Source organism: Clarias gariepinus, chromosome 16 (assembly GCF_024256425.1).
Source record: "Clarias gariepinus isolate MV-2021 ecotype Netherlands chromosome 16, CGAR_prim_01v2, whole genome shotgun sequence".
In the NCBI taxonomy this organism is placed as follows: domain Eukaryota; kingdom Metazoa; phylum Chordata; class Actinopteri; order Siluriformes; family Clariidae; genus Clarias; species Clarias gariepinus.
This window is the reverse complement of record NC_071115.1, coordinates 14,543,230-14,562,239: the sequence shown is the minus strand read 5'-3', so window position 1 is coordinate 14,562,239 and position 19,010 is coordinate 14,543,230. Positions and strand designations below refer to the sequence as shown.

General features: G+C 36.9%; 1 protein-coding gene across 4 annotated transcripts in view; it reads left to right on the top strand.

The window, feature by feature from the left end:
- The first annotated feature begins 4,163 nt into the window (after nt 1-4,163).
- The window catches only part of LOC128544335 (TOM1-like protein 2), a 33,289-nt gene continuing 18,442 nt past the window's right edge, over nt 4,164-19,010 (top strand). For 2 of the 4 annotated variants that reach the window (XM_053514344.1, XM_053514345.1), the window contains exons 1-4: nt 4,164-4,278; nt 14,021-14,105; nt 17,096-17,174; nt 17,539-17,688. In XM_053514344.1, the coding sequence (XP_053370319.1) occupies nt 4,227-4,278; nt 14,021-14,105; nt 17,096-17,174; nt 17,539-17,688 (366 nt within the window). In that variant the 5' untranslated portion in view covers nt 4,164-4,226. The remainder of the gene's footprint in view (nt 4,279-14,020; nt 14,106-17,095; nt 17,175-17,538; nt 17,689-19,010) is intronic. The other 2 variants (XM_053514343.1, XM_053514342.1) reach the window with 1 other exon arrangement.

The following is a 19,010-nucleotide window of genomic DNA, read 5'->3' as shown; positions in this document are numbered from 1 at the left end:
ACGATCCTGCCAAAGTATGACACACATTAATACCCTGACTACTACACAGTATATACACATATACTTTCTGTGACCATATTTCCTCATAGTTCTCATAAAACACCCTCAAATCTGTCTCTTGAATCCAAACGCAGGATTAGTGTCTTGTTTTGGCAATATTTGTCTGGGAAAACCCATTACAAGTTCTGTCTAAACTGAAATGGTTCTAATCTCCATTCAAATTACACTGAAAGATGCCTACCTTTAATTTATGGAAAACCAATATTTATTCCTGCAAATAATATGACGTTAATTATCAGAACATTCCACATCGGAATGTTCCGATAATCCTCAAAGGTAAAAGTCACTCACAGCAGGTTCTAGACTAAATGTCTTGTCTTTTTATCAGGTCATTTTGTCATTTAAACATATTAATTGTTAATTTGTCTGCTGTTCAGATTGTGTACGTACTCTTCTCTTTTTTGATGGAGGTGTATCAGTGCAGCCACTACATATGAACAGCTAGTGTTTAATTACAAACTATACTGATAAGACTTATACCTTTCTGCCATAACATTAACACCACTGCCAGATGAACTGAATAACTGATTATTAAATATGCGCCAGAAAGCTGGATCATGGGTACCCAAGGCTCACCCATTTCTGCAGGGACCAAACGCCAGCCTGTTTTGTCCAATTCTATAGAAAAGCCAATGCTAGACATGACAGAAAGGCACCAGAATGACCAGTGCACCATAGCCTACTGTACATCGGGTCCAGCAGGCAAAGATTTCAAAGCCGCCAACCTGGCCTCTAAACTCCACAAATCCCAATCTGATCAAACACTCATGGGATGCACCAAACAAAAACGCCTGGTCCAGGGAGGCGATACCTCACAACACACTGCCCCCAAAGGATCCGCCATCAACGTTCTGGTGCCACACACTGCAGCACACCCCCAGAAGCATCGTAGAACCACACCCAGTGGGGCCAGAGCCACTCTGGTGGCACAAAGGGAACCCAAACCTAAGAGGGGGTTAATGGTTTTAATGTTATGACCGATCAGTGTATATATTAACTCTGTAATGCTGTGTAGTTATGACAGTCATTGTGAGAAAAGCTAGAAATTTTTTACACGTCATAAGATTTTAATTACTGCTTTGGTTAATCTGGTTCTTTATTCAGGGTTATTTTTGAAGGAATGCAAACGAAGCAATTTTGTTTAAAAACAGATTCTTTTGTAAAATACTGATAGAACAGTTACTACAGTGTACTTACAACATACACCACATCCCAAACCATTATGCACATGATACCAGCAGGATTTCAGTAAAAGTTATTAATAAGGCTTTAGTTATTCAAAGAATTTAATTTATTATTTATTTTTAGGTTACTGGTATCCGTTAAAGGATAAGTTTGTTATTTAGTTTGCCAGGTGATCTTATTTGAAAAGGAAACATACTTAAAGTGGTTGTTCCACACTATTAAGCAAGTCACAGTTCTTATGCAATACAGGGAGGAAGAAAGATCTGTCTGAAAATGAAAAGTTTGAAATAACGCAATCTCTTTCAAGCGATGTAAAAACAACTGATACAGTAGTTCATGAGTACGAATACAAATAGCTGTTTGGAAAATATTTTTTTTAATGATCTGTCCATGCAACAATTTCTTCCATGCAAAAATATATCCGATTTCATTATGACATCCTTAACATGTTTAAACATTCTCCATAATTATTTGGACCAGTGTATTGTCTGTTCTTTTTAAAATATTACAAAAATTGCTAAAATTATCAATACTTTCACAATTATTTTCAATAATTTCTAAATTATCGATTAATTGACTGTTTATGAAAAACAATCAAAAATGGCACATGCATAATAATTCGGAATGTACTTTGATCAAAAAGTATAGTACAGGCTGTTTATATTTTATAAGACCCTTGTCTCACAAATAATATAAAAAGCAAGTTAATATGAAATAAATAACATAGGTAACCGTCATTGATGGGAAAAGAGTTTGTAGAAATAGTAAAAAGGTTCAAGCTAAAAATAAGCCAAACAGCTTTAATATATTAGTTTGAAGCTCATATACATTACTTGTCTGCCTGCAAAGTTAAACTCCATAATTTTTTTAAACTGTCATTTCACAAAATTTTGTTAAGTGTTTGGTGGCTAAATATTAGGAAATTGTTTAAAAAAAATTACTTAGTTCATGAGTAGGTTTTGAATCTACCTATTTCATTTTATTACAATTAATGAGAAATAGAGAATATGTAAAAGTTTATATTTCCATCAGACAAATACACCCCCTGTTTGTTAATCAAAGAGTAAATCACAAATGAGAAATCAAAAAATTAGATCGAATAAAGATTAAGTTCTGTCTTAAACAATTCCAGCGTGTTAAAAGGTCACTTGTACCACTTCATTGCTGTTATTTCAGAGGTAAGAATATTAACTAATCCCAGGAAAAATATTCTGTTTCAATTTTCTCATTAATATCTATTGATGCAATTGTTTGTTACATTGAGCAAGTAGCTTATTAAAGTAGATTATTTTAAAGTAGATTGTTGAATCTGACACATAACTGTTCATAAAATCGCTTTTACTCAACATTTTGCTTTGGTTTTGCATGATGCTGTGACAAAATCTTACTAGACATACATACGTACATAAATCCAGACAGACAGAAATGTTTCTGAGACTGGGTTCAGGTCCTCCAACATATGAAACATAAAGATATCATGAAAAGAGCAAGTTCTGACCAATGTACAGACACAAGCTTTTATTCACATAGATGTATTGGAATTAGCACTGGTAGTACTGAAACTGGTTGGTAATGAAGTATTATACTTATTTTATTTCCATGTTTTTAAATGGCATCAACTTTCATTTGTTTATTTAACTTGTGCCAATCCCTGGTCCAGGTTTAATGCAGCGTTTTAGTTCTTTATCACAGAATTACTATTTACTAAGCAATAATACTCTCACAATACTTCTATATTATAAATAACATTTTAAATGTCATCAGAGAAAAGTTTAAATGGCGAAGTCTATAAAAAGTAACTTAACGATTTATTTTTTACTTACATCGGAACTCGTGTCTCGGTGTTAGACTAACTATCGCGTAGCAACAGAACGTATTGCTCTGGCGCCGTCACGCTGTTGCTATGCGACAGAGCGTATTTCTAAGAGGCAATCGCGCTGTTACGCAACATAACGTATTTCTGGGGTGCCTTCAACAGCGCGAAACGTTCATGTTGGTTGTTTAATGGACGAGCCGATTAAACATTCACAGGGACAAGCACAGAAACTAAGAGGACTGCGTTTATCACTTGTGCCTACATTTACAGTACACAGCTGGTGTTAAAGGTGTTATTGGTGTACATATGTATGTTTTTTTTTAGTATTTCTTATCCACAGTTTGCCATGTCATACTATATACCATATCCACATTACCTCCGGCAACTTCTGTACATTATTTAACCTTAATTCTGTATCCTGTATCCATACCTTCATTTACCACATTGTTATTTACTGTAAAAATAATGCACATATGCACTTCTGGTTTGATGCATACTTTGATTGAAACTCCATTTCATTGGCTTTGTAGATTTACTTTGCACAGTGGCAATAATGTTGAATGCAATTTAATGTAATGTAATGTAATCTACACTTGATAATACTGTACAGATAATAGATGGATGCATGGATGGTTAATGTAAATGATTAAATGAACTAATGTTTTTCATGGACATGCAAAACAAACCAAAAAATTAAAAAGCATAATATGTTATCTTTTAAAAATAAAAAATAGGTAAATCCGTAAAATATGAGTAATAAAATACTCAGATCATGGTTTTATATGAAAATAACCATGTTCTGGCTGACAAATAACTTTATAAAATTATTTGGTACGAAATGCTTTTTGAATATCACTCCACCCCTTTGCTGAGTATTTTCCTAGGTGTATATTTTAAATCAGATGAGTCTAGCTAAGTAGCTATAATAGTGACACATAAACGCAAATACAAATAAATAGTTATTTAAATAGATAGAGATCGGTTTTGGTGAAGTGAAAGAGGAGCCTGTGAAGGTAGCACAGATTGCGTTCGACGTTTGATGGACAAGCACTGCAATCATACAGAGAAAACCCGTGTTGTCCAATCCAATCTCGCCGTGTGAGACGCTTCGCTCTGCGCCCGCCCACTGTGCTCTCTTGCCTGTGCAGGGTTTGTTGTTGTCAAGATGGAGTTCCTGTTGGGGAATCCGTTTAGCACTCCTGTCGGCCAGTGCATTGGTAAGTTCCGTGGTCATCACAAGCTTTTCTTCAAATATCTCTTTTGGTAAACTAACTTGTGTAACGCGGAGGATGAATTTCAGCGTAGTTCAACGTCAGTTAGCCCACCGCCGGGTAGCGCAGCATCCGGTAGCTGTAGAGTTAGCCTAGCTGGCTGGGTGGCTAACGGGATTAGCTAGTCTGACTCCTTGTAATTGTTATTATTATTATTACTATTATTATTCATAGCCATGTTCCAGTGTCCCTGTTAGCATTGCTGCTAATTCACGTTTACGCTAACAGGTGTGTAAGAAAAAAATTACATAAGAGACGCTTGTCTTATATGCTGATTAGTCATAAAAATTCATTTAACTTTCCCTTTTTGTTTAAATATCGTACTCTTGAACACTCACTTTATTTCAGATTTGTCCAGAAAGATGTATTACGTCATAGTTGCGCGATTACGTCACTTCGGTTGTGTTCTATCAGTTTTTTCTACCCTGTCAGAATTTCCTAGCAGTAGCAGAAATTTATAGTTGCATCACTTTGTGCTACTTTCTTAATATATCCTAGTTTTTTAAATGGTTGTAACACTGCAAAAATACAGTCTAGCTTCATCAGAGGTTTTATTTCCTGACATACTGGTAGCACTTTGTGATTTTTGTGAAGTTTTGTTTTTAAACATAATTTTATTGAAGTTTACAAATAATTACATAGACAACAGTAGACAATAATAAGAGTAATAAAAGCAGACAGGATAATAAGGAATATCGTCCAATTTCTGTGCAGCATTCGAGTGCACACAACAAACTTATAATTGAACTAAAAATATATTTTTGCTCAAGAAACTCTATATAAGGATCCCACACACTTTCAAACGCTTTCTCTTTACTTTACTTTACTCTTTACTTTTTTTGCTTTTCAAACTGTCAGTAAAAGATATTTTGTCAAAAGACATAAAATCTGTATAGTAAAGAGAAATCTGACCTTTCCCCTTTATCTTTGTGATGTTTTTAATATTATCAAAATATAATCCGGTGGCAGGGTGGCGTAGTGATTACTTGCTTCCATCTCAGGGTTTGTTTGTGTGTGTGTGTGTGGAGTTTACATGTTCTCCCCCTGCTTGGTGGGTTTCCTTCAGGTAATCCGGTATCCTGCCACCATCCAAAGACATATAGATTAGGCTAATTGGCATTTTCAAATTGCTCATAGTGTGTGAATGAGTGTGCGAGTGTGTGCAGTTGGTTGGCACCCTGTCCAGGGTGTACCCTGCTTTGTGTCTGAAGGCTTCCTGTGACCCTGTCCAGGATAAGGCAGTATAGAAGATGAATGGATCCTATTGCTTTAGGACTGGTAGCAATATTCGACAAGCTGATTTGCCTTATATATCAAGCCACTAGTCAACTGTTCAACTAACCATGTAAATAAAATATAATGCGCAATAAGACGCACAAATGAAAAAGAAAAAAAAAACATGATTTATTATTCAACATTACCCCCGTGTTGCTTGGAGTAGTAGCATTGGGAGGGCAGTGGTAGCTCAGTGTGTTGAAGATCTGAGTTACTGATCAGAACTCCATCAAGTTGTCGCTGTTGGTCCCTTGAGTAATGCCCGTAACCCTGTCTGCTCCAGGGGCGCTGTAAAATGGCTGACCCTGAGATCTGACCCCAGCCTACTAACAAAAAGGCAAAGAATAGATCTTTAAAAAGGATTTTACTGTGCAGTAATCTATATGCGACAAATAAAATGCTGAATTTTGGATTTCTTTGCATTGATTATGCTAATTATTTTATTATTTCTATATATAATGGGGTTTAGGGGTGTTTTCCAAAATCTAAGTCCACTGTCAGGGTCAGAATCAGAGCAAATTTGACTGAAAACATACTCGTAAGATTCTTCCATCTATTGGTCAGAAATATAGCATGGGAAAAGTGCAAAATAAATAAATAAATATACACAAAGAATGCAGACATGTTTTTCCATTGTTGTCTTTCGTTCACATTGTTTTTTCTTGTTGTTTGAGATGACTTGTATCCCAGACACATTGCATTGTTGTAGCACTACATTTCTGTCCTTTGGCTCAGTTTGTGTTTAACACAAATTACACCGCATATTTAAGTCACTTCCTGCATTTGGGTGGATTCAGGGTCACGTTGTTTCCTTACGCCAAACCACCTCATTTAGACCTGCTGGCGAATGCTATGTGTAAACGTACAGGGGTGCGAGTCAACTTAACTAAATGCTGCTTCACCAGGCTTCACTAGGTTTTCAACCAGAGCCGGTGCCACCCCAGGCTCTACACCCACACCTTTATAAGCAATTCCTGCATCATAAAATACTCATAATTTCTAACATTGCATGCTCAAAATTTCTTATTTGGTGTTTAATCGGCCAGCAGTGAAGTATGCTAGGTCTTGACATCTATGCTGTTAATCCAGCAAGGATTTGTTTATTTAAGAATGATTGTGTTCTGATTGTTTATCATCGGCTCATCGGCATGCATTATTAGTAATGTTTGAACTAAAAAAGAAATCCCGCTCTTATTTCAAGCGGAATAAATTAAATGTCGTTTTTTTTCAATATGCTTGGGAAATCTGTTACGATCTTCTTGGCAGTCTGTGTTTCCTGTTGCTCTGTAGCTTGCTGTGTGATTCAGCAGTTTGTGGTGTAAAAGTGGAGATGTGTGAATCATGCACCGGTGCAAGTTTTTTTAATCTTCACTCTGAATATTTTGCGAATGCATATTCTGAATATTTAGTAGATGAAAATGTTCACGGAGGAGCTGTTCTGGTTATCTCTGTGGCTGCTTACTGACCTGAATGTCAAATTGCTGTTGACTGAAACAGGAATGTAAACCATAATCAATGAGGGCAATAGTAAATAGGTCAGCACATGCACGCATGCACACATTTGGACACACACACACACACACACACACACACAAACTACATGCAATTTGGGAATGGCAGTCCACCTAATCGGAGTCTTCGGATTGTGGGTGGAAACCAGAGTCCGCAGGGAGAACATGCAAAGTCCACACACACAAGCAGACCTGGGACGGGAATCAATCCCTCAACCCTGAAAGTGCGAAGCCACGGTGCTAACTACTGCTATGCCAGATCACATTGTAAAAAAACTGGCTAGACAAAAAAACAGTTTAAATAATATCAGTACTAGAACGCCCACTGTAGCTCAGCTATTTATGCACATACCTCCTTTCACCAAAGTCTAATATTTATGACCAGCCTGAGACACGTTTTCCTGCCAAAGGTGATTAAGAACTAGCCCACTTGCTGGAAAGCTGACCAATCTGGCTCACTCAGCTTTGCAAAAAGTGAACTCTGACTGGCCATTTCTTTTCCTGAACGTCAACATGTTCTTCCTTCCACCAATAAAGAATTATAAACAGCTTGTTAGTATTGTTAGTCCATTAGACCTTCAAGCTGTCAAAAATATTGCCTTTGGCCTTTTGTTTCTCTGTCCTTATTCAAAATTTAAGTTTTTACAAGTTATTATATACAGTTACAAGTTATTATTTACAGTAAATTAACGTTATTACAAGGTAATATATACAGAAAATATGTTCTTCTTTCCACCAATAAAAAAAAATAATAAACAGCCTGTTAGTTTAGTCGTCCATTAGACCTCCAAGCTGTCAAAAATATTGCTTTTGTCTCTTGTTTCTCTGTCCTTTATTCAAAACTTTTTTATTACAAGTTATTATATACAGTAAATGCTGTACAGAGCATTAAGGAGTAATCATTAACATTGCTAGTTCCTCCAGTAGTCACTCACTGTAGCATTTGTTTGCCAGAGCAAACATCCTGGTGCATCAGACAGAGAGGGGATTTCTCAGGGGATCTCTCTAATGTTCGTGTTCCCCTTAGACATTTTCTTCATATCTATTTTCTCAGTCGTTTCCGATTGCTTCGATGTTTCGCTAATCAGATGTTTTGGATGTTTTTTAATTAATAGCAAAAACATTTTTTTCGTATCCTTTAAAGATACACAAACACTGTGTGTAAGTAAAATAATATATACATCGATGTTCGTCATGAGTCATGAGGATGTTCTCTAGCTGTCATTCATCTCGGTCTCAGAGCAGATCACTCGGTCTGTCTGGTCAGGGTCCTGAGCTGCACAGTAGAAAAAGCATTCACTGACTTGTTAGGATAATCGTTAGCCTGAGGCCCAAAAGAGCAAAATCTGCCGTGCGCCTCTGAGAATTAAAGTGCACAACTTCCTGCTGATTATATATATTATACACTGAACCAGTCTGAGCAGAGTGTTTATTTGAAGTGTTCTCGACTGCTGATTTTACCTCAAAAAGCATGGCTTCTCTGCTGGGCTTTCCCGTTGTACACATGGTATATGAGACAGAGGTGTTACTGGACCTCTCTAGCATTCTGTAACATATTAAGTGCTGACTGGTTAAAGCATAGGGCTAATAGGCTACTGATCAGTACATCATGAGTTCAAATCTTAGCTAGGGCTGGTGATACAATAAATTTTTTTTAATTATATTAAAAAAAAATAGTTTTTTTCATTTTCATTTATGTATATATTTATTAATAGCTTTGTAATAATTCATTAAAAATGATGTTTTTTACATAAACAGCAGGAGAAATAAGTTAAATAAACCACTTTTATATCAGGACACACCAGAATGGAGAAACTCTCACCGTAAATAAAAAAATAAATAAGCATAATGGAATAATCGTACCTAGAGTTGGATTAAATTAAGTATAAAAGTAAAATCAACTGACCTAACGTTAATGAGATGCAATAAATATGCAATATGATTAGAAAAACCTGCCATCTTAAGATAACCTGTTCTTTTTATTGACACCTTCTCCCTCACATTCCACACTGCTTCTGTTATTGGGTGTGTCTCATGTCGGGGGCTGATGAGTATGTTGTCTCCGCTGACTGTATAGACCACAAAGGCTGAACCAAAATGAGACGATCTGGAGGCGGTAAGGAGCTGAGCTGGCGTTGGTTAACACACTTCACCACATTTTAATCCCGGAAACCTGTCTCTCAGGGAGCGGAGGCCTCTCTCGAAATCCCCTTGTTTTTTTTATTATTTTAACCTGTTTTATTTTGGCGGCGCGGTGGCATAGCACTGTGGCCTCACACCTGATTGATTCCTGTCTTGTCTCTGTGTGGTTGGTGGGTTTTCATACAAATTAGGCCAAATGAATGTTCCTAAATATGCCTATAGTGTAAGTGTGGGTGTATGCGTGTGTGTCTGCCATAATAGATTGGCTGGCACCTTGTCGAGAATGCCGCCTTGAGGTAATCAGCCTTTAAATGCATCCTTGGAAGGGTACTATCCCTGAATTAAGACACACTTGTGGTCTTATAATGCGTCATGTCAAACTTTTTATTTTTAGTTTTTATTGTTAATGAGGAAGTGCCTATAGCAGTGTGTACTGTTATTGTTCTATTGCCCAGGTCCACCCTTAACTCAAAACTGCTCAGCTGTATTTTTTATCAGCTCTAATCCAGTTTAAATACCTCCGCAGCAGAATGGAAATCTAATGATCCTGATCCATATTTTGAGTCCTATCACATGTCCTCCTACTGTCTGCCTGCTTTTTCTTTGTAATGTCCCAGTTGTGTTGTTGGATGTTCTGGATCCCTTCAGCTTCCTCCAGTCTGCTGAACAATACCAAGCTGCTGCTCTTGTGAATATGGGAAACAGACCGTTGTGCTTGTCCTGAAAGGCATTAGCTGCTGTTCCTGATGTATTAGCTATTGTATCAGTAGACACTTTGCACTTTATGACCACCAAATGAGTTGGACTGTGATCTGGTGATATGATCTTGATTGTGATGTCATATTTTAGGTGGTGCTGATATAAAACCATTGATATTTATTGAGAAGAAAGTACTGGATGTTATAATTTCACTTTATTCACATTTTCCAATTTTTCTGCCACAGCCTCTTATTCGAAGGTGTAACATTGTGATAAATTCTGTAAATTTTTTCAAATATCTCTCTTATTATATTTGAACACCTATACATACACCTTTAGATATACCCAATAAAGTGGGCGGTGATGGTGTGTGCGTATACATATATTATATTGCATGATCTATATATATTTAAAATCCACAGTTTAGTAAAAATGATCATATACCATGTGTATAATTTAAACAAATGAAGCTAACTATTGTAAACCTTGACTGATTGGCATAAAGCCCTTTGATTTACAAGGATTACTGCACTTTTCAATATGCATTACACTAGTTGCGTTTACATGGGCCCTAATAATGCACTAATAATTAGGATAACAGACCATTCACAATAAAAATCTGTCATGTAAACACCAATGTCTGAGCTGATCCGGCCCGATCGGAATACGTTTTAATCAGAATGAGGGAGGTGGTTTAAAACTTTTTTTTTTGTTTAGTATTAGTCATATTAGGAGGTGGGGCTGCACAATACATGGTTTTGCATGCATTACATGGCATCGTGATTTGCGCATGCATGACAACGACGTTGAATGAGGTCCCACAAGTATATTTCTTGACCCTTTTTAAAAGTCTGTCCATCTGCCATCAGCGATTGATTAGATTAACTAGTAGTGGACAGTCCTCTCTCGAATAAACAGAATAAACAGGTATGGGGAGGTAGCGCCAGAGCGATGTACTGAGACACAGTAAATGCAGCGGACACTAGCTGCCGTAAAAAGTATAGGAAGGAAGGCAGTAGAGACGGTTTCACATGCTCTGCAGAGAAACACAGTTTTGCACAGTGCAGGGGCTGCTGCTATTAAAAAAACAAAACAAACAAAAAAAAACACTTTACCCTTCTTTTTTTTTTTTTTTTACATTTTTAAATTAAGTCATGTTTTACAAAGTTGGCAAAGTTTACAAAGTTAAAAGGCCATCATATATATATATATATATATATATATATATATATATATATATATATATATATATTTTTTTTTTTTTTTTTTTGGGGGGGGGGGGGTCTCTCTCTTTCTCTCTCTCTCTCTCTCTCTCTATATATATATATATATATATATATATATATATATATATATATATATATATATATAATAGAGAGAGAGAGCTTTAAAGAATATATATGTTTGTAAAGTTAAAATGGTCACCAAATTCATTACTAATGTCATAACATATTAGATCCTTGATTTTCCTAAATTGATAGTAAATAGGGTGAGTCAAAATATATAACACAAAATAAGGCAAAATTAAAAAGTCATTTTCAGAGTTTTTTATATTTATTTTCTATAATAAAAAAATTTCAAACTCATCCACTTGTCTTTGGCTGAGGAAGGGGCACTGATGGTGGGATTTATTGGAAAAGATAGGAAGCCTGGGCTAACTTTAAAGTTGAAGTAAAAATACTACTTCTGTTATTTTTCTTGCAGTATAAACACTTCACAGAGGACAGAACCACTATGCACATGGTGTCATGATCTTCAGACGATAGGACGAGCGTTTCACCACTGCGCCACTAAATTAATATTTATTAATTTATATTCTTCACAAGCTTAATGAAAATAAAAAATCTTTTCATGTGTTTTTTTTTGTCAAAAAAGTAGATCAATAATAAGCAAATAAATAGTAAATAAATTAAAAAGAGAAAACCCAGCCAAAACCATACATTTTGACAAATAAGACATGAAGACATCCTAAAATGAGGACATGCTGGTGTGTGTATAGCCATAGCCCACACACTGACGTGTAAATATAAATGAAAGTATCTAATACTTTCTAAAACGTGACCCCCAAAAAAAAAGTTAAAATGAGGCCCATTGATTATAAAAATAGGTTGTTTATCTGTTAAGCTTGTTAATAAATAATTTTGGGTAATTCACATTCTAAACCTGTTTATACCAAGTCAAAAATTTATTTGATGCTTGATCAGGATTATCTAGAGCATGAAGCCAGTGCATTAGTAAGGCCTGGATTGCATTTTCCAAACTAAAGAAGGCTCCTTCAGCCATTCATGAAAGCCAGCTCTGTGTCTCTAGCATGGCATAGACACAGTTCTCTGGCACTACCAGGCAGAACTGAGGACAATCACGGTCAAAACACCATGTTTGATGGTGGCGTCTGCCCACCAATGAGAAGTGCCAACTTATTAAAACTTTTTTCCCCCCGATTTTCTTCCCAATTTGGTCGTGGCCAATTCCACCCCGTCACTAGGGGGCTCCCACATTAAGGCTACTACTACCATTCAGCTGGGAGGCCCTAAGACTATCACGTGTTTCCCTATGAACTGCGTGATGCCAGCCGACCGCATCTTTTCGAACTTGTTGCTCACGCATCGTTAGGGGCGGGATAACACAGTCGGAGGAAAGTGCTAGCCGCTCCTTCCGCATGCGCGGACTCACAGACGCCCCTGATTGGCTGTAGTACCTCTCATCCCCTCCCCTCTGAGAGAGCTCGGCCAATCAGCTCTCTCCAGGCCTCCGGCTGTGAGAGGTAACAGCATCGCCCGGGGATCAAACCAGCAATCTCCGGATGATAGGGCGAGCAGGAGGCCTGCTTGTTTATTTATTTATTTATTCACCACTTCCTGGGGAGGTTAAACATGCACTTTTTTTTGGAAACCTGTATCGTAAGACGTTCTACGCGTAGGTTTTGTTTACATTAGACGATGCTGCCCGGAAAGTGAAGGCAGAGGCCCTCAGGTTTAGCTTTTAAGCTCTTATCAGGTCGTGAGTCCAGAGCAGACTTCACAGCAGGCTTTGAGTTATAAGTTCTTTGCTCTCACACACAGGGTACAGAGGAAAAGGAAAGCTAAAGATCTGTGGTTGTGCTTGGTGTGGAGTGTCAATAAAGCTTTAATGAGTAATCTAACAGCAGTTGAACCTGTTTAACAGAAAGAAGTGACCTTGACACCTTTTGATACAGTTTTTTTTTACCCGTGAAGATTGTCAATGAGCCACAGTTTATGCAACTATGTTATCACACAGCTTACCAAAATCATAACATGGGAAAGTGTCATTTGAAGATTTATCTTATTGTTTCAATGTCCAAAATGTACTAGAAGAGCAGCAGCATTTGTTTTCACTCATTTTATTTAGACTCGATAGAATTATGGGCGTCACACAGTCTAGTGATTAGACAAGTTGAGCAAGGTCTGAAGATATGCCACATCTCAACTGACTGACAAAAAGCTGATGATCATAGATAGGCTGTCTGTTTTATTTGATTTCATTTTTAGGCATTTTTATTATTATTATTCGATTTGATTACACTAAGGTTGGATTTGTGTTTAACAATCTTAAGTGCTAAAAGTATCTAATAAACTTTGAAATAGTATATAACTTGTTGTTGATTGTCATTTATAGTACAAAGCTTTTTTTTTTTTCCTAGTTCCAAACTCAAGGCCAGTAGATGGCGGTAGTGTACCAACCGCCCTTAAACTCTAAAAGAAGAAGCAGTACTCTTGGAAAATGCTAGTATTTGCAGAAGATGAAAGCATTTTTGTTTATTTATTTGTTTGTTTTTTAAAATTATCTGCAAAAGTTTAAACTAAATTTAAAAAGTGTAAATCGATTTGGCATCAAAAACTTCCCGGTCAGTTCAATGAATTTAATGTGTCATAGCTAGTCGAATGAATCACAAAGCTCCAGTAATGACAGTGCAATAATTTATTAAATCATTCTTTTTAGGGCTTAAGATGTGTCATTTATTTTTTTACCCATATAGACCTCACTATTCCAGCAGCGGATTTATAAATAGTAGTTTATGGTGTCTGTAATGTTTATTACAGAGAAGGCCACTGATGGGTCCCTGCAGAATGAGGACTGGATGCTCAACATGGAGATCTGTGACATCATTAACGAGACAGAGGAAGGGTGAGTTCAACCCAGCACACACACACACACACTCACACACACCTTTACACACATAGAGTCTATGGGTGACTAATCGCCGGTCTGGATGACTCATTCATGTTTCTCTGAAGTAATTCTTACTTCACTCTGTGTATGCTGGTGGCTAAATCAGTACTTGATGAGGCCGAGGCACTCAACCTTGCAGTTACCCTTGACTGCGCTGCGACACGTCATCTTTCTTTAAAATGTCTTTTTTTCTCTCTCCATCTTACACCCAGTCTTGCTCTCTCCGTGTCACACCCTCGTCACAGTCCTGCCTCTGTTCCATGTGTGAAAGAGCGACTTGTAGTGCAGGACAACAACAGGTTACTTTGGCCTGCTCTATTCTGGCAAAGTCTTTTGTGTTCGAAGTTGTGGGTGAAAACAGGAATGCAAAAAATGACTATGGATTTCATGCAAACTGTCTTCACAAAGTCTGAAGTGAATCTGTACCGTATCTAGAACTTCCCCAAGATAATCACCTATCCTCATTGCAGGGCCTGTGCTTTTATAAATGGCTTAAACATTATGATGTTAGATTTACTAATTCATGAGGAGTTCAGAAAGGAAGTGCACTAAAATGTTTTGAAAGTGAAAGTTCAACAGTTGAATTGAAAAACTAGGAAGTTCATTTTCATATTTTTACACCGACAGTGTGCTCATGGGTCTAGTTTCTGACAGATGCTCAACTTTTTATGGACCTAATTGTACTTAGTATTTTTAACTGCTTATATGTTATTTTGCATTCATTAGTGCAGGTCAGGGATATGACAGTTTGTGTTTCTATAGATTTCAGAAAGATTTTTTTATTAGCTCAAATGTAAACGTTTCTAGTACAAAAACGTTTTATTGGAAATATTAAATTACAAGATGTGCCCACAAATTTTTACAAATTTATGCCATCTGTTGACTTTTGGAATGAACTACAGTAAAATGTTTGTGTTAATGTGAAGTGCGGGTGATAAAGGTGTGAGATTGTGTTTATTACCTTCGCAAGCTTGCAGGAACAGGGAGGGTGAAGGCCATCATGTGCTTCCTCTGAAGCATTTTCAACTGCTGCACACACCGTTAGGGGGCAGGAATGAAATGCAGATATGTAGATAGAGCCGCTACTAGGACTAGATTCAAACTAGACTTAGGGTGTTTTCACATTAGGCACCCGGGATTGTTTCCAAAAACACTTGACCTCAAAGTCTGGTTTATTTTATTCGGGGAGAACACAGTCGTTTCATGCTCGTGAACCGTGCCCTAGTCCGCTTGAAGAGATGGTCTCAAGAACGATACAGCGCACTCGGGCACAAAATCAAGTCAGATACAGAAGCCAGTCGGACCTGAAAATGGAAGTAGTGCACTAGATGCAACACCATCAGTGCTGTCTCTTTCCACCTTTAAACTTTTAAACTGCAAATGACAGGATGAACGCTTTTCTATTGCACCACTTGGAAGCTGATCAGATTAAAAACAGACACCAGCTGATCAGTTGGGGCCTCTTTGCTCACAATTCTTCTTAAGTTTTTACAAGTACTTGTAAAATGAATGTATATGTAACCATCGATGACGAGGGGGGAAAAAAGGGTTTGTAGAAATACTTAAAAGATTAAAACTAAAAATAAGCTGATTAGCTTTAATGGTAATACAGTCCGTCTGTATTTCTGTACGGCAGAATTCTCTGCATAACTTCAAAATACAAAGCAAAAGCAGATCGGATATAAATAACGTTTTGTCTTAAAACGACTTCAGCGTATTAAATTCACTTAAAAAAAATTCAGTGCTGTTATTTCAGCTGTGAAAATATTGAGTAATATAAAAAATATAAAATATTCAGTTTAGCTTTTTTACAATAATTAATGTCTGTTGGTGCAGGTCATACAAGTCGATAATTATTTACGGCACATAACATTTCATAACATCTCTTTTACTCAACATTTTGATTTGAGCGCATAACACTAGGGTGTCATTTTGGGTTTTTTACACGCCCTTACCTCAGACTGCTTTGGATATGTTTACGCTAACGAGTCGTGTTTTATCCCATCGTGATGCTTCACATTACTGTATGTCATTTGCACTGCGGTTTCGGAACATACTGTATGAGACAAAATGGTTTTAAACTTCCTGCAGGTAGAATAAACATAATTGGTCTGTCCATTTATCTTTGAAGATTCATTTTTTACAGTATTATTCCTTTTCGGAGTTAGCCATGCTGTGTTAGACTTCCATTTCTGTTTGGTGAAGATTTGGGTAGGTTTGCATTTTGTAGGTGCGTTTTTTTTTTTTCATTTTTGTTTTTTTTGAAAATTTTGTCTGTAAACTGTAAACTCTGGCGTTGATTGGTTCTGTTGAGTCAAACACACACACACACACACACACACACATACATACATACATACCTCAGGAAAAGAAAATATGAGCATTATAAGCACTGTATTTGCCCAAAAAAGCGCCAGATTCTGTGACGTAATCTGGCACAAAAACATAACATCCCTTCTACTCAACAGATTTAACTTGAGGCAAATACCAAAGGACTAGCAAGGTTTCCTTAAATTCTGTTCAGCCAGTTATGCTGCGACGAAATCAGTTGCACAGACAAATTTGATTTGGTTCGGACAAAACCTTTTTTTAATTTATGTAGATAAATTTTGTGAATATTCATGTGAATGAGGAGGCACAAGTCTTTGATATTCTATAAATTATATACATACAGTGTAGCGTTCAAGACTTGAAGAAATAAATAGATGATTTATAATAAACACTTGTAATACAGGATGTTGCATTTAGTGTTGGTACATGGATTTGGTTGGACATTGTGGTGGGGGTCAGTCAGTAATTAGTGACTGCAGGATTGATGTTCAAAACGGATTCTAAATGAATGCGGTGTAATTACGATGACGGTAATCATTCATTTGCATAGATTAACACACCCTTAATCTTGGCTTCTAATCCACCATGGTGTGTGTGTTTGTGTTTGTGTGTAGGCCCAAAGATGCCATCCGTGCCATCAAGAAGAGGCTAAATGGGAATCGAAACTTCCGGGAGGTGATGCTGGCCCTGACTGTGAGTAATGGTGCCTGCGGGTTTGTGTTTGGTAGGGGGCGGATCCACTCATTAGACGTTAACGAGCTAAACTAAGCAGTGACGGATTTAGCATGTAGAGTTCTGCTTCACTTCATGACTTGATGGAGCGCATGCACCATGTGATGCTCACTGCAATACCAGCTAGCGGCTGTTTATTTTTCTTTAATGAGCTGATTTGTGGCTTCTTAGCCGTGAGCCTCGTTTTGCTCTTTGATTCTTGCCTCGTTAGTTTTTTGCAAAGTCTCTCTTTTTGACTGTCAGGAAAAAAAGCAGGTGAACTCTTATTTGTGTGAACGCAGCTCATCAGCCGATCGAAAATTACAACCCTGTGTGTTCCCAATAGGTGCTAGAGACTTGTGTGAAAAACTGCGGCCACCGATTTCACGTGTTCGTGGCTACCCGGGACTTCATCGACGGCATCCTGGTGAAGATCATCACTCCGAAAAACAATCCTCCCACTATAGTGCAGGATAAAGTATTGGCACTGATTCAGGTGAGCAGTTCAATTTAAACTCTTTTCCTAGGTCTATTTTGTGTATGTGGTCTGTAGTAAGGGGCTGCTGACTGCTGCATGCCCTGTTTATTTGGACAGAGGGGAAGGAAAAATACTTGGTACATTAACGATAAATAAAGAGTTCTTTTTTTATTTGATTTGCTCTAAAGAGTTAAAGTTCTGACCAGTATGCTTGTATTGCCAGACTGTCTTCAAAATCAATGTTTTAAAATATATATATTTATAAAAGAGATTAATGGCTGGTTTTCAGTTTGATCGGCCATAACTGGTGATTGTGTAATCAGCCTCAGATATAACCGATTTTATACGTAGCGCAGAAGCTTCAGAGTGCAACAGAAATGCATTTTTATGGCATTACATTATCAAAAGACTGCATGAAAGCCTCCAAGCGGTCTTTTTCTCCAAACCTCTCATTACACACGCTTACAAAAAACGTGTCTCAAAACACCGCGAGCGCTAATTAGTTTTGAAAAGAAGTCGTGCATGCCCGTGTTAGAAACCCCGCGTGCCTGCGTTAGAAGCCTCATCCCACGCACTTACTGTTACGTCGAGTGTTGAGACTTTAGCCAGTAAAATTTGAGGTAGTAAAATGTCACCGTTTCTTTATAACCATACAGGCAGTCGACTCTAAACAATTCACACAATTTAATCTCATGTGGTAGGAATGAATTATTGTAAAAGGAGAGAAAGTTAAATGTTAAACTCCTGTATTTGAAGTTAGTTTGTATTGTTTAAATTATTCTCTTGGTTTTTATGGGCTGCATTTAATTACTCTTGTTCAAATCAGTTGTGAAGCTGTTGATCAAAGCTAAGGTATAAAACTTTCGAGTTAAGACAACTTATTTTTAAAGGTACAAGGTCCTAAATTTGCAACAATATAGCAATATAACCTTAATAACAAATCAGGATATAAAAAAAATCCTTATACAGAATCGCAATATAAATTGAAGCAGCACCTATTATAGGTATCGTGATGGTATTGTGTTCGGGGGTCCCTGGTGATTTCCATCCCTACTGACCAGAATACAGTAGGATTTGCTGTTTGAATACAGTCAATAGAAACGAAATTTACATGTTGATATTCTATTTTAATGATGTTAAAATTATTATCTGATCATATTGATGGTTAAAGAAATATTTAATGTTCATGGATTTTTCAATTATATATGAATTTTCCAAAGAAATTTGCTATAAATAGTATTATATTTGTATAAACCAGTACCTTTTTTTCTCTGCCTGAATTTTTAAGGCCATATAATTAGATATAACACGTATGTAGGTTCTATAACTGCATTATCTTG